The 16,315-nt window shown below is 35.2% G+C and overlaps 1 protein-coding gene across 3 annotated transcripts; it reads left to right on the forward strand.

Annotated features, from left to right (window-relative positions):
- The first annotated feature begins 261 nt into the window (after positions 1-261).
- Positions 262-13,581, forward strand: LOC113924083 (integrin binding sialoprotein). 3 transcript variants are annotated; one of them, XM_027597363.2, is made up of 7 exons: positions 262-332; positions 1,997-2,064; positions 2,154-2,204; positions 2,300-2,377; positions 6,486-6,545; positions 11,872-12,042; positions 12,594-13,581. In XM_027597363.2, the coding sequence occupies exons 2-7, from the start codon at positions 2,011-2,013 to the stop codon at positions 13,125-13,127; spliced, it is 948 nt and encodes a 315-aa protein (XP_027453164.1). In that variant the 5' UTR covers positions 262-332; positions 1,997-2,010; the 3' UTR covers positions 13,128-13,581. The 3 variants fall into 3 exon arrangements, with proteins under 3 accessions (XP_027453164.1, XP_027453166.1, XP_027453167.1); XM_027597365.2 differs by having other exon boundaries at positions 2,000-2,064; XM_027597366.2 differs by lacking the exon at positions 6,486-6,545.
- The last annotated feature ends 2,734 nt before the right edge of the window (positions 13,582-16,315 follow it).

The raw sequence follows: 16,315 nt of genomic DNA on the forward strand, positions 1-16,315 counted from the left end.
ATACTATTATATATATTCAGAACTCAAACTATTCATCTTCATCTAAACCTTCAATTAAATTCCACAATGCAAACCTCTTGGCACTAGAACCACATTTCATGTTTATTCAACTGAGACTGTGTCTTGAAAAAGTGTTGAAGTTTGGGGGTTTTCTGGTGAGAATCCACATTCTGACATCACCTTGCCCATGACAGCGATTGGCTGTTAGAAGGCAAAGAAGAGTTTATAGCCAGTCACAGCAAACAAATGAGTGAGTTAGAGAGCAGAGGAAATATTCAATCTGTGTCGCTCACTCCTGTGAGACTGTCTCCTCACTCCAGAACTGGAAAAGGGTAAGATTTATTATGATGACTTCATTTTCTTAAAATTGAACACTCCACATTTTACATCTCTGGACCTGCTTTGAATTTTTTATTTTAATGTTGATATTATTGAATTGTATAGAATGGCTATGTAATTTAACACTTGTTTATCATTAAACTAGTACCTCAGAGTTAAGATTCTTTCCAAAAGGTTAAGCTTATTTACCTACGCATGTAAATAAGTTAATATTGTGCACATAAACTAGAAAATTTTGTGTCCTACTTGCTCCCTCTCCACCTCACAAATAACTGTTTGTTTCCTCATTCTGATGTATTCAAGATAACCTGACTGAAAAAATAGTAATTTTTCACTTGTAAGCCCGCCCCAAGGAGTGCAGATTTCACCATAAATTATGCCTAATCTATACTTGAATTATATATAATGTCTTTTTACCATGTTTGGCTTCAAAGTGTTGATATCCTGTATCTCTAAAATCAGTATGGAAAAATATATAGGACTAAAGAAATAAATAATGTTAGTTTATCATACTTTTCCCAATGAAAACTTGTAATTAGATTTTCAAAACTATCCTTTAAGAATGTTTGAATTGTCATCTGGGTTAGTAGTAGTCAATATAGAGTCTTTGTTTTTTATGAATCAGAAAGTAAATAAAATGAGATTTATGTAGGCAGCCAATTGCTGCCTACATGAATCACTTGGTTCTTTTTATATTATCCCTGCTACGTTTTCATCTAGTTGTTTTTATGGTTTGCTATGAGAAATTTATGTAATCAAAACCCTTTCTTCAGTTCCCTGTACTTAAGTTTTTAGCTCTTTAAGACATTATAAATATTCCAACTCTTTTCATAAAGCTGCAGAGCAATAAACTTCTTGTTTGCTGGGAAGCTTGACCATGGGTAACAAAGTTCAAAATATTACTTTAAGCACCCCAATAGCAATAAAAACTTAGACAGACGGGCTCCCTTCAGGGGCAAAGCCTCTTTATCGTTGTGTGGCCATTAAGAACCTTTACTGAAGTAGACAGAACTGTGAGGAAGTGTGTAGGCATCAAAATCAAAAGACCCAGTCTGCCACAAATAGAGTGTGACTTAGGACCCAAGACACCTTCTCCAGGCCTTAAATTTTACTCTTGTGTAATGTTTAGTGGTAGATACTCAATAAGGATGCAATAAATTGTGGCTAATGACAAAATGTAAAATCAAACTTCAGAATACAGTATATGACATGGGTTTCATACATACATTTTAAATATTACTTTTCCAAGTGTGTTTACAGGGAAATTGCCATCATCATTACATACTGCTTCTAAAATGTTGCCAAAGCTGTCACTCTCAGTTAAACGTACATGTCAGTGCAAATGGGTGGGTATTAGTTGGCTTTTAGCCAAGTTTATGCAACCTCTATTAAAATAGGATTTTATCAGGTGCCTGGGTGGCTCAGTTTGTTAAGTGTCTGCCTTCGGCTCAGGTCATGATCCCAGGGTCCTGGGATAGAGCCCCGTGTCAGGCTCCCTGCTTGGCGGGGAGCCTGCTTCTCCCTCTCCCACTTCCCCTGCTTGTGTTCCCTCTCTAGCTGTGTCTCTCTCTGTCAGATAGATAAAATCTTAAAAAAGAAAAAAAAGTTACACTTCTGGTTTTAATATTTATTAACTTTACCACTTCATTAATTCCAGAAGCAATCACCAAAATGAAGACTGCTTTAATTTTGCTCAGCATTTTGGGAATGACCTGTGCTTTCTCAGTAAGTTCAATATTAAAAACCTATAGTTATTTCCTTGTCTTTTCATGTAAAAGAGAGAGTATGTAATAATTAAATATTCTTACAAACAGATGAAAAATACGCATCGAAGAGCCAAATTAGAGGATTCTGAAGAAAATGGGGTAATTATGCTTAGCGTAATTTCTTGGCCTGACTATATTTCCTTTAGATTTACTGCACATTAAACATGAATATATCATTTATTTTGCTTATGCAGGTCTTTAAGTACCGGCCACGATATTCTCTTTACAAGCATGCCTACTTTTATCCTCCTCTAAAACGATTTCCAGTTCAGGTAAGTATAAAAATTTATTTTCTTTCCCACCCATTATAATTTAAAGGGAATCAAATTTAACTACAAAACACCTAAATTCAATTCTCACTGAAAGTCAACCAGAAAGACTTACTACAAAAAGTTTATTTTTACTACAATACAATAAAATTTATTCCTAAGTTCTCTTTTAAAGCAGAGATATACACATCATTTGGGCCCAGTCTAGAATGATATAATAAAAGCAAACACCCTGAGAGTTCAGGTGTTTTGGCTAATGCATTGACGAAATGGACAATTTTATCTGTTGTTGACAATTAAGTCAGTGATAAGGTCACTAACTGTCATTTTATAGTTGAGTCAAAACTGTCATATAGCTGTTAACATCCGATAATTTACAGTCCTTTAATTGGTAAGGGAAAAACTGACTTCATAAACAGCAGAGACCATTTTTTAAAAAACATTCCTGATAATCAGTGGTGATTGCTGAAGATTTTCTGAACCTCTGACCTGTGTTGGTCACTATAACAGAAGCGTGGCTCAAGAATGATAGAGGAAAGAGAGAAATTCACGAAGTGAATTGTGAGAGTGTTTGTGAGAAAAACAAGAGATCCTTGAAATTTGTAAACAAAAAGGAAATTAACAAACACTAAAAATAAGAACTTCTGTTTTTACTAGGTTACCAGTGAAGAAAGCCTTTGAAAACTTGAGGGTGTGGTGTTGATTTAAAATATTCAACAAACCAGAATTGTGCTATTTTTATTACTATACAGTTTGGGTTCAGGGCACCATTTGACCCAGGACTCCTGAGACACTAAAAGCAGTCAAGATGCTGAAAACGATGCCTCAGCACAGTGGCTTGGCAGAGCATCCTGCCATATGTTGGGCCAACCCATTTCTAACTCATACAATGATAGGAAATGATAATCTTAGAGTATTTATAGCACCATAATAATTATGGGGAATGTGTGTGGCCACAGAAATATGAGCACAGATGATACAAGAGTTGTGGGTTTTCAGAATTGTCTTCCATTCTTTGGTACACCTCAGACCCCACAAATAAACAGTGCTCATTTGAATGTTTGCTTCATTCTCTTTCTTAAGCTAAATGGAAATGATAATAAGTTTAAATTTCTGGCTAGCTCCTCAATTTTTTAAAAATATCACATAGAGATATTTCCATCTATAAATTTTTATAGACATATAAATGTGATCCAATTAAAATATCCATAGTGAAAAGATATTAGGAGAGGTTCTATTTTTCTTACTGATAAATTCAAAGTTCAGAAATCTTTAAGTAGCTTTTTAATATACAATATTTAGAGAAATTATATGCAAATTCATTTCAACTAATGCAGAGTTTGTAAGACAGTTGTATTTTAAAAATATCCAATAAAATATACTCCCCAATCCAACAGTCTGACCTAGTATTGATGATCTATTCTCCTCCTTTACAAAGTTTGATTTCTAGAATTTTTTCCCTTACATGTCTACTTATATATTTTCCATAGCTCTGTATTATTTATTCTCTTAAATCTATCAAGTATTTGGTGCCCAGATTGTCACCCCAAAATTCATTAAGCTGTACTGGCTTTGAACTTTATGTTTTATTAAACAAATCTGTGTTTACATATAATTACTTTTTTCTTTTTTTTTTTTAAGATTTATCTATTTATTTTAGAGAAAGCGCGCACAAGTCGGGGGAGGGGCAGGGGGAGAGGGAGAAAAAGAATCCTCAAGCAGATTCCCGCTGAACATGGAGCCCAACGTGGGGCTCGATTCCATAACCCTGAGATCATGACCCAGGCGGAAATCAAGAATTAGCCACTTAACCAACAGAGCCACCCAGGCACCCTTACATATAATCATTTCTAAAACACCAACTTCCATGAAATATGTCCTATCAATTATAAAGCTATCAACAGTCTACCTATAGCTTATCTCTGTGCTTGGCTATAGAAATAGAAGCATAAATAAGCTTAATACCCTAAGCATTTTTAATTGAGGAAATTGCTTCTTTAAGGAATCATATGTTATTTGAATTGTATGTGAATTCTTTGAGGGCAGAATCTTTATATTTCCTTTATTGTACTGATCTCAGCTATCACGGCGCTTGACACAGGGAAACTGTCCATGTTTCCAACTTCATCTCTTGCTACCACCCTCATTCTCAAAACAATGCCTGAAACACATATTTTGGGATTGAATAAATGGGAGTGACAGAAGTTGAAAGGAGTAATGGTAAAACATATATACATACGTGTGTGTGTGTGTGTGTGTGTGTGTGTGTGTGTATTTGACTTCTGGAAGAATAATATGTCTTAGTTACAAATTGGCATAAGTGAAAGAAAGGAAAAAAGAAAATGTCAAGGCTTTAGGGCATTTCATGAAGCTTTAAAACTGTTCTCACAGCAGACACTAATTGAAGAGTGATGTGGTTGGGACAGCAAGAAAGCTAAGGGTGAGGAACCTTGTAAAAAGATTCAAACATTCCCACTGAGACAAAAGACGTTGCAAAAATATGCTGTCCTCTCTTACTAACAAATAGAAATAGTTTACATGTAATACCATGCTTTATTCACCCTCTGGGCTAGGGAAAGCACAACCATTAAGGTCATGGCAGTGGAAGAGCAGGTATAATTATTCTCTTTTCCACCCAAGGTTATTCTTGGCTCAAGGGGACAAGCATTCCCTTTTCTTGGGTGGATGGCATGGCCACTGAAGAATGAGTCCCACAGGGACAGCCTTGAGTAAGACTGGAATATGAGTGTTTCCTTATATCTGATCTCTAACCCTGAGATTCTTCTCAAGCTCTATTTTCTAAGACCCACAGTACCTAACTAGGTCATCAGAATCTAAGCTAAGATTTGCAGGGCAGAAAATAACAGCATCTTAAGTCAGGTATCCATTTATCTACCTGGTGCTATTAGGGGTGGTTGCAGAAAGAGAAGGAAAATTCAATTTGTCATTGGGAGAAAGATGAAAAATCTCCTCTACTGTCTCAAAGTCTCTGATAACAAGTGTTTAGACTTATATTTCCTTTTAAAAAGTAGCAAAGCTTGTTAACTTATATTTTTATATACAGACTCCTCGGTTTAATATATTCTCATTCAATATTGAACTCTTTAGAGGGATGGTACTCTATAACTCTCCTAAATGAGTAAGTGAATTAATTTTGCTCTTATATAATTTTTACCTCATATATATAAAATCTCATTTATATATAGAGAGAGGCTTATTTTATGAAGTAGCTTTAATTAGACTGAAAGATACTAAAAATTATATGTAAATCTAATTTCAAGTTAAATTCTAATTTAAATTCACCAGGAGCTCATTATTTTTTTTTTAAAGATTTTATTTATTTACTTGAGAGAGAGAATGAGACAGAGAGAGAGAGCATGAGAGGGGGGAGGGTCAGAGGGAGAAGCAGACTCCCCGCCGAGCAGGGAGCCCGATGCGAGACTCGATCCCGGGACTCCAGGATCATGACCTGAGCCTAAGGCAGTTGCTTAACCAACTGAGCCACCCAGACGCCCCAGGAGCTCATTCTTTAAAAGAATCATCCAGTAACAACTTTTATTTCACAATAAGCCTAATCATTTTATATTTTATAAAGAAAACAAAATAATATGATCTATGTGTTAGTTCATTTGCCTTGAACTGGTTGGAGAAGTCACAGCTGCTCTGGGCTTGATTCCTTCTCTGTAAAATAAATTGAACCAGATAATCCTCTTGTTCTTGCAGAGTTAAGCAATTCTGTGATTCACTGCTCTAGTTTTTTACATACAAAATGTTTCAACATATTTCCTGTGTTTTTGGTGTTGAAAATGGAGTATCTCATTTCATATCTTGATCACTACAAAATGCCTTTTTCTAACCTCATTTTATATATTCCCAATCTTATATCTTTTTCTCAGATTTATATGAGAACTGTTCTAAGTAAATAAATCAATCAAGATGGTAATACTAATTAGTATTAGTCTATTACCCTAATTAGGGTAAATATTTGTACATATCTTATCTTAATTCAATCAGAAAATTTCCTTTGGTGTTGAACGTATGTGTACATATATACGTACACAGATATTCATATACTTACAAATTCACACACATATATATATATATTTTTTAGAGCAGTAGTGACTCATCTGAAGAAGATGGAAATGGTGACAGCTCAGAAGAGGAGGAAGAGGTAAGGAATTTCTGCAGGATTTTTCATAATAAACCAGGCAGCATAAAAACAAATAGGAAACTAGTCTACTGTAGCCTGGACTTAGCAAACAGCCATTGCCAGTTTACCAACTACCCACAGTCTTCTATTTTGGACAAGAGGAATGTTATTGAAATTAGAACCAACTAAAATGACCTGTTTAAAATACTATTGCAGTTTGACGTTAAAGTGACCTGTAAGCAGTACACAAAACCAAAAATGTCTCCATAGTAAGTGGAAGAAGTGTAAATTCTGATAAAAAGAAAAGAGAGTATTATTTATACTTAGATGGACAGAACATGATGATAAAAGACAAGTCCCTAAACGCAGTGCAATACTTGTTTTAAGGACTGAATTTAAACTCAATTTACTAAGTGGGTAGTATATGAAAAGCTAATCTTATATCCTCTACAATGTTATTTTGATTCATTGGTCTTTCTTGACCCACAAAGTAGGGTTGTTGTTTTAAATGAGAATTTCATGTCTTTTTTTGTCTAACAATAAAATTTATGTTCTTATAGAAATGCAAATACTCAAGATGTATAAATATATATAGCACTATATAGTACTACAGATTCTACACGTAGTACAGCATAGTCCTCTAGAGGACTACAAATTAGTGTAGTTCACGGCTAAAATTCATCTGTATATCTTGGAAATTGTGCTAACATGTTTATAACTGACACTCTTGCTCAATATACTAATTAGGTACCTTTTCCTGGATAGTCAATTATAGCAATCCACTGCTTTGGGGACCTTCTAAATTCAGGTATTCTTAAGTGCTATTTATGAATGGGCAGCAACAGTCAAAAATGGATCATGTAGAAACATCTGCTATCTTGAAAATAAAATGGTATGGGAACTTTAAAAGTGACAAATAATTAGTTTGACTTTTTTTTTAACCATAAAAGTATCATTTCCAGTACTATAATTTACCCTAATAGCTTAAGGAAGACCTTATAAGAATATCAAGCCAGTACCAGGAAAAATGTCACCTACTAAATCCCACAGAATTTCAACCAGAGTTCCACTTAGTAATCTTACACAACTAAGCTGAGGTAATCCATTTAACTACAACTGTTTGCTGTACAGTGATCGCAAAATTGCCTTGCCAGCTGGATTTCCCCATTAGATTACATACCTTTTGGCAATGGTTCTTCGTTTATTATGATGGTGGTTGGGAATGGAGGAAGATGAGGACTCCTTTAAAACTATGATGAAATCATACACACTCAAAATGTTGCCGACAATCTCTGAACATTAATCATCCTCCCAAAACTTATCTGCAAACTTCTCATGACCCAGAGGACTAGAGACCATAGGCTTCATCTCTGGTTTGGGGAGAAACAGTGCTGTACCATCCTTATACCTCCTCACATTGCCTAGCACAGTTTCTCATACAATATATGGTATCCAACAAATACCTGGTGGTTTGGTTTTGAAAACTTCAGAGAATAAATACTCCAAACATCATTCATTAAAAGTGACCACAGCAAAGTGGATAAATAAACCTGGAGGCTTCTCTCCTGAAGAGATTCTAGAACTTCCTTTTTCCCCATTTCTTCCCTAAAATTTCATTGGCAATTCAGGTTAAATACATAGAGTCCCCTAGAATTGTATTCAAACGAGAGGGTGCTTAGGAATGCTTTCTATTGGGTGATCATTTTTTTCCACTCCTAAACTATTCAGCCTCACTTTAAAAAAAACTTTTATTTAAATATAATATACACAATTATCATTTAAATTTAAATCATTTAAATTATCATTTAAAATTTTTATTACCTTAAAATTATATAAATAATTATATAAATAAATTATATAAATATATTTTATATAAATATAAAACTTTATTACCTTAATTATATAACTATATAAATATATAATTATGTAAATACATAAATTAATTATATAAATATATAAATTATATACCTAATTATATGAATATAAATAAATTATATAAATATAAATTATATATTACCTTATTAATTATATAAATTAATTATATAAATATATCATATAAAAATGAATTATATAAATATATAAATATGTCAATTATATAAATATATAAATTATATAATTATATAAATATATAAAAATTATACAAGTATATAAATATAATAATTATATAAATATACCTTACTAATTATATAAATATCATTTAAAATTTTTATTACCTTATTAATTAAATTATCTAAATATAAATAAATTAATTATATAAACGTAATTATATAAAAATTATATATAAATATATATAAATTATTTTTATATATAAAAATGTTATATAAATATATAAATTAAAATAATTTAATTTATATAATAAATTTTAAAAAAGCTTTTTAAATGATAATAATTTAAATTATTAGTATAGAGGTCACTGAAACTTCAGAAACTGAACACACAAGTGTAACCAGCACCATATCAAAAAGCAGCACATACATTGTGCTCCATTTCATTCATTAACCAAAGCCACCAAGGGCAACTGCTATTTTAAGTCCTAACAGATATTGGTTTTGCCTATTTTTGTGTACTGTATAAATGGAATCACACATCATATAGTCTTTTGTGTGTGGCCTCTTCCACTCTCAACTTCAACGGTTGATCCATATCGTTCTACAACTATGTATCATTCATTCTCATTGTCAGTATCTTATGATGTGAATGTACCACAATGCATTACTCTTCTGTTGATTGGCATTTGGGTAGTTTCCAAGTTTGGGCTATAACAAAGACTGCTATTGTGAACATTCTAGTATTCCTTCTGGTGAACATATGCATTTATTTCTGGAGGCCATTTTACTTAGAAGTAAAACTTCTAAGTCAAAAGGTATGCATATGTTCAATCTGCGTGGAGGCAACCAAAGCAGATATACTGTGATCTCCCCCTATCAGTGTATCAGTTGCTCCACATTCTCACCAACACTTGTTTCTTTCAGTCACTTTAGCCATTCTAATGGGTTAATAATACTTTTAAAAAAATTATTGCTAATTTTTCTATTCAAAAAGATATCTGATGCTTAATACCGATCGACAGACCGATCTGTTTTCCTTTTTAATTCACTGCAACAGGATATCCTTAAATAAAGTACCTAATAAAGAAAGGGCTTTGTAGGAGAAAATACAGAAGTTCATGAGTTGAGAGTTTGGATTTTTAATCATGATTTGGCCACTAATGAACTACCGTCTATTTGACCTGATGCAAGTTATTTATCTTATTGGACCTCAGGTTTTTCATGTGTAATATGACAGTACAGGACCCAAATTGTATGTTCTATTCTAAGAATCTTTCCTCCTTCTCCCCTGAAAGGTTTAGTCTGTTGGAATAAAGCATAAATGAGACTAAATAAACAGCGTTGTGTTTGTGGGTTATTTGACACAATTAGCTTAGAGACTGTTTTGGGGTGGATTCTAATAGTCCCAAGAGTTTACTGAAACAGTGGAATTTACAAATTTGATGAAATAAACATATTCTTCTTTAGGTCACTTTGTTTTAGTAATAAGGCAGGCTAAATCTGGGTTGTGCTTGTTTTATTTTTTAATTTTTTTTCTTTACATAACTTATTTTTTTCTTCTAACATTTTGTTTTGGAATCTGTGGATTAAGTTTTTATTTAAATTCCAATTAATTAATATACAAGGTAATATTTGTTTCAGGTGTACAATATAGTGATTCAACACTTCCATCCAACACCCAGTGCTCATCACAAGCGCCCTCCTTAATCCCCATCACCTACATAGCCCATCCTCCCACCCACCACCCCTCTTGTAACCATCAGTTCGTTCTCTATAGTTAAGAGTTTGTTTCTCAGTTTGCCTCTTTCTTTTTTTCCCTTTGCTTGTTTATTTCTTAAATTCCACATATGAACGAAATCATATGGTATCTGTCTTTCTCTGACTTATTTCACTTAGCATAATACTCTCTAGCTCCATCCACATCATTGCAAATGGCAAGATTTCATTCTTTTTCGTGGCTGAATAATATTCCATTATATATGTATATGTAAATGTATTACATCTTCTTTATCCATGCATGTTTTGAAGTCTTGACTTTTAATATTAGCTATGAATCACATCAGACTAACTCCATTAACACACAACTGCCTAACAACATAGAGTAAAGGCCAAGAATAAAATGTTAAAGATTAGAGTAATATTAATAAAATTATAATAACCATTCATTTGAGGAGTGTTAATTTTTTTAAAACATCTTCATGCAATAACTTTATATACCACTAAAAATTTCTTGGAGTGTTTAGTTTCTTCATTGCACGGTAAAACTGATTTTGTGTCAAATGCCTAAAGTTTTCTGAATACTGCATACAATACAGAACTAGCTTATATGTTGGCAGATGACTTTTGAATTAAATATGTTTTTTGTCTAAATACACTTGAAAGCATATGAAAAAATATTCATTTCTTTTTGCCAGTAAATAAGACATGCAAACAATTTGTTTGAAGAGAGGCATTTCTATAAAAATTCCTTTTGGAAAAGATATCCTAGGCATAGTGTGAACATTCATATAAATCCTCTTCCTCATCAAAAACATCATAGTGCATTACAAATGGCTCAGCTTTTTAAATTAGAAAATACAGCTTCATCACATATAAGACCTTAAGGGGTGCCTGGGTGGCTCGGTCACTAAGCGTCTGCTTTTGGCCCAGGTCATGATCCCAGGGTCCTGGGATTGAGCCCCACATCAGGCTCCCCGCGCGGTGGGAGCTCTGCTTCTTCCTTTCCCACTCCCCCTGCTTGTGTTCCCTCTCTCACTGTGTCTCTCTCTGTCAAATAAATAAATAAAATCTTAAAAAAAAATAAAAACAACTTAAGCAAGTTATTTAGCTTTTCTGAGCTCACCTTCCTTTTCTAAAGAGAATAATAATCCTACCTTACAAGGCTACCATAAGAAATTTTTAAAAATAGGTATAAGTTCTCAGCTGATTTGTCAGCAAATGTAAGAATCCACTTACTACCATGTTGTAATTGTACATAAGACTTTAAGACCCTAAGACATCTAGGATAAAATACCACATAGATATGCTGAAATTATTACAAAAGCATGTTTTATTGATTAAATAGAATATGGAAATGTCTAAAAACAGAATATGGTGAGATAAATTGAATGAGGTAACCCTGAGTTGAGTTTTAAGAAGTGAGAAGTGCAAATGGCATAAGAGGAAGCAAAACTGTTAGCATTAGGTGATGAGCTGGCTGAGGAATACAATGTTTTTCTCAATTGTGGCTCATGACTCCAACAGATTTTGAGTTCTCTTCCAGCTAAAATAACTTTCCTTGCTCTGGATATTTTCACCAGGAGAATTCAAATGAAGAAGAAAACAATGAGGAGAATGCAAATTCTGATGAAAACGAAGATGAAGAATCTGAGGCTGAGAACACCACCCTTTCCACCACACCTGGCTATGGAGAGGAGACCACACCTGCAACAGGGTATATAGGTCTAGCTGCAATGCAACTTCTCAAGAAGGTAATCATTCCTCAAAAATGTTAAATCTGATTTCATTTCTTCACTGAAATCTAAGGTTATCTTGACACCAAACAGAGTGTTTTATATTACCTTCATTAACTCATTGAAAAAGCAAGAGCAGATTCAATTTCCCTGTTTACAAATAAGGAAAGATCTCTTCCCAGGCCATGCTATTACACTGACTTCCTACATTACAGCAGAAGACTAAGGACAAGCATCTTGGCAATGGATAAAAGGTCCTGAAAGATGCCACTGTATTTCAGGGAAGAGGACTCTAAGACAGACTAAATGAATAGCAAAGCTAGAGGAAGCATCTCCCACAGAGAAGGCTTATTTATCAAGTACATTTTTCTCCATCAAAACCCAATGACAAAGGTACTAATCCTGAATTTTTAAAACACCCACCAATTCTTTTGTAAATTAAGCTGGCTTCAATTCAAAAATACATCTAGAACAAGGCCTTAGGTACAGCCTGTGTTGAATGAAGGAACGGTCTTAGGTTTTTACATTTTCACACCTAGATCTGGATTCTTTCAAACTTTTCCTTACAGGCTGGGGATAGAGGACACAAGGCTACAAAAGAGGAGGAGAGTGATGAAGAAGAGGAAGATGAAGAAAATGAAGCAGAAGTGGATGAAAACGGGCAAGGCATAAATGGCACCAGCAGCAACAGCACAGAGGCAGAAAATGGCAATGGCAGCAGTGATGGAGACAATGGAGAAGAAGGTGAAGAAGAAAGTGTCACTGAAGCCCACGCAGAAGGAACCACAGTGGCTGGAAAGCAGGACAGTGGTGGCTCGAAGACAACAACCTCTCTAGATGGTGGGTTTGAACCCACGACTCCACCACCAGAGCTCTACGGGACTACCACCCGACCATCTGGGGAAGCCACCCCCACCGGGTATGAGGGAGAGTACGAACAAACAGGCACTAATGAATACGACAGTGGGTATGAAGTCTATGAAAATGAAAATGGGGCACCTCGCGGGGATAATTACCGAGCCTATGAGGATGAGTACAGCTACTACAAAGGGCACAGCTACGACGGCTACGATGGTCAAGATTACTCCGACCGCCGCCAGTGAAGGGCCGGCCTGCGGCGAACGCCTCTGCGCTGGCATTCCACGCGGCCACACTTCCGAAGTTCAACTCAGGAAGGTGAAATGTGACAGTGTGCATATCACAGTGTGGAACGGTGCTACTGTTCCAAAATAATTCTCTGTAATTGCTTCTGCAAGGAATGGGTTTCTTGTTGCTTTTCCCTGGTAGGTTATTGAAAGGTTATTGTAAATCAGGGCCACTTACACCAATCCATGAGATTGAGTTCAATTACATGTTTTGAGGTTGCAGTTTTAGAAATAGTATTCTTAACATGTTTGTACTGCTAAAACTCTTCATGCAAGAAGTGCTTCTAAGAGTTAACTTTAATGACACTATATACAAAATATGTGTAGTTCTTTAATCACACTACCTATCCAACACTGTATATTATGTTTAATTATCCTCTTCATGTATTTTTATGTGACCTTTATGCATATTTTATCTATGGGTTTTATCACAAATAAAAATGCAATCTTTCAAATATGTTATAATTTTTAAAAAGAGAAAGATTCAGAATTGAAAAAGATGAATCCAGTGGGGGACAACAAAGCTGAAGGATAAAAGCTTATTTCCACTATGGTTTAAAACTCAGAAGAACTCATAAGTATTCTGTCATGGATAAATCAACATAACTAAGATTTTGACACACTTGTGGCACAGTCAACCATATACATCAGGAGAATAAATGGCTTTTATTAGAGTTGCCAGATTTAACAAAAATATAGGATGCCTAGTTAAATTTAAATTTCAGATAAACAACGAAAAACTTCTAGTGTAAGTATGCTCCATGCACTATTTGGCCTCTGTGATTTATTAGGGACATACTTATACTAAATAAATCATTCATTATTTCTCTAAAATCCAAATTTAATGGAATATCCTATTTTGTATCTGGCAACCCTACTCCTTTTTGATTTGGTTTTAGGTGGGGTAGGGTGTAGGATGGAGTAGAAAACTCTTACACATACACACACATTCACATATCCACACACATGCACAGCATTAAAGAGTGGTTGCAGACATCATGACATCAGGATGCTTCACTCCTAAATACTTCAATATTTAGTATAAAAACAAGAAATTCTCCTAAATAGCCACAATACCATTCTCATTCTCATTCTAAAGAAATTAAACACTGCTATGATAGTATTTTGTAATATGCAGATCATATTCACATTCTCCCAATTATTCTAATGATATCATTGATTACTAACTCATTTAATCCTCACAAAATTCTATTGGGTAGGTATTTTTGTCATCCCCCATTTTATTGATGAAGGAACTGAGTCAGGCACAAAGAGATATACAGCTTGCACAAGGTCACAAGTGGCAAAGCTGAGGGTAAAACAAAGGCAGACTGGTTTTAGAATCTGTGTTCTTTACCATTATGCTATATTCATTAGTGTATATTTATCAGTAATGGATGTTGAGCCATAAGTGAGCAGGAAATCTTTAACGATGAGAACACTGCTGAAAAATAAGCTTTGTCCTATATCACAATTTTCTTAGAACCAGCCAGGTTTTATGACTTGGGCCCTAAAGAATATTTTCAAAGCAAGGGTCTTCTCATATTTTGGCATATGTTTTTACATACCGTGCAAAGTGCATGAACTCTCGAGTTAGATGGGCTGGAATAATGGTATTATTGAGAGTAAATTAATATCCTCCTCTAGTCCCCATCACCTCATCTCCTACATGTGGAGCGTACACAGTAGTTGCTGTTCAGAGCCCAACATGTTTATGAGGTGCTAAGAATCATCATCTCTTTCCTCTCCACTCCCCTTCCTTTCTCAATCTTAACACCTGGGTGCATCGATTGTTATATAATTACCTGGTCCTTTGGGAACTCACGGAACATTTTTTTCTTGCCCTACTGCCGCTTTGTAAACAAAAGCTTTTGACGAGATTGAGGCCTTGGGAACAGTCGTCAGATCAGCAGCAGCATCAGAAATGCAAATTCTGGAGCACCACCCAAGACCTACTCAATGAGAAACTGGGAGTGGACGGGTGATTCTTGTGCACCTTAAAGTTTGAGAACCACTATTTTCATTAATATAGTAGCTAATGTTTATTACACATTTACTGTGTGCCAGGTCCAGTCTAAGCATTTTACATATATTACCTCATTCTCAACAATTACTTGAAAGTCTACTACATTTTACAGGTAAGGAAATGAGTTACAGAGACATTTAGTAACTTGCCTGAGATGATGCAGCTGTTAAGTGGGGGAAAGGAATCTGCTCCAAAGTCCACACCCCATATATCTCTCACAGCTTCTTTCTTATAGAGAAAAGTCACCCTGTTAAGATAAGTGAATTTAATTGGGAATCAGAAGAGGAAACTTTGGATGAGAGCACATATAGCAACCCTAACTATGTTTTTACTTCTTTGCCCTTTGGTATTAATAAGAAGATATAATTTTATAGGTTTCATGTCATGCTCAGGTGATCAAAGAAGGATCTCTTTGAGAACAGAGACTGTTAGTAAACAAGGAAAATATCCTTTCATGCTGCTGTTGAAATAGGACAAAACTTTGTCAAGCATTCCCCAAAAGGCAGTGTGATTCGTGACAGGGCCATGAGGATTGCAACTGCAGCTGCTAGGTTTGCATGTCATAACTCCACTGATTCAGCCAGTAGGGAGACAGCGAGCTCAAATGGAGTCAAACAGTTTATTACTTTCACAGAGAGCAAAAGCAGGATCAGCATGGTGTCAGTTCCTGGTCCCACAAGATGCCACTGAGCCGAAGGGGCCAGAGGACAGCAGAAGTAAGTAGGTCATTCCACTGTGAAGGAGCTAGCTCTCACATACGGCTAAGTAGAGAGACAAAGAAATCTGCAGTGGAGACTTAAAGGGGGAGAGGTGGAAAGTCCTATGCTCAACTGAAACCAGGGAGATGGATGAGAAATAGCCTTGCGACCAACTCCCAGAAGATGGAGAGGTAGGAGAGGAACTGCCTCTAGAATTTCTGTACCAGGCTGCTTATCACTCCTTTCTCCAGGAGGTGGTATAGGGTACTTGGCCAAGCCTCAGGTCAGACTGCAGTCAACCTTCACCCATGTGGTCCATACAGAGACATGGCAGGTTGTGAGGAAGTGGTGGTAGAGTTCTTCGCCTACACACCTCTTCCAGATCCCAAAGTCTGGGAGGCTTATGAGTTTCTTGGATCATG

This window comes from Zalophus californianus, chromosome 2 (genome assembly GCF_009762305.2).
Source record: "Zalophus californianus isolate mZalCal1 chromosome 2, mZalCal1.pri.v2, whole genome shotgun sequence".
NCBI lineage: Eukaryota > Metazoa > Chordata > Mammalia > Carnivora > Otariidae > Zalophus > Zalophus californianus.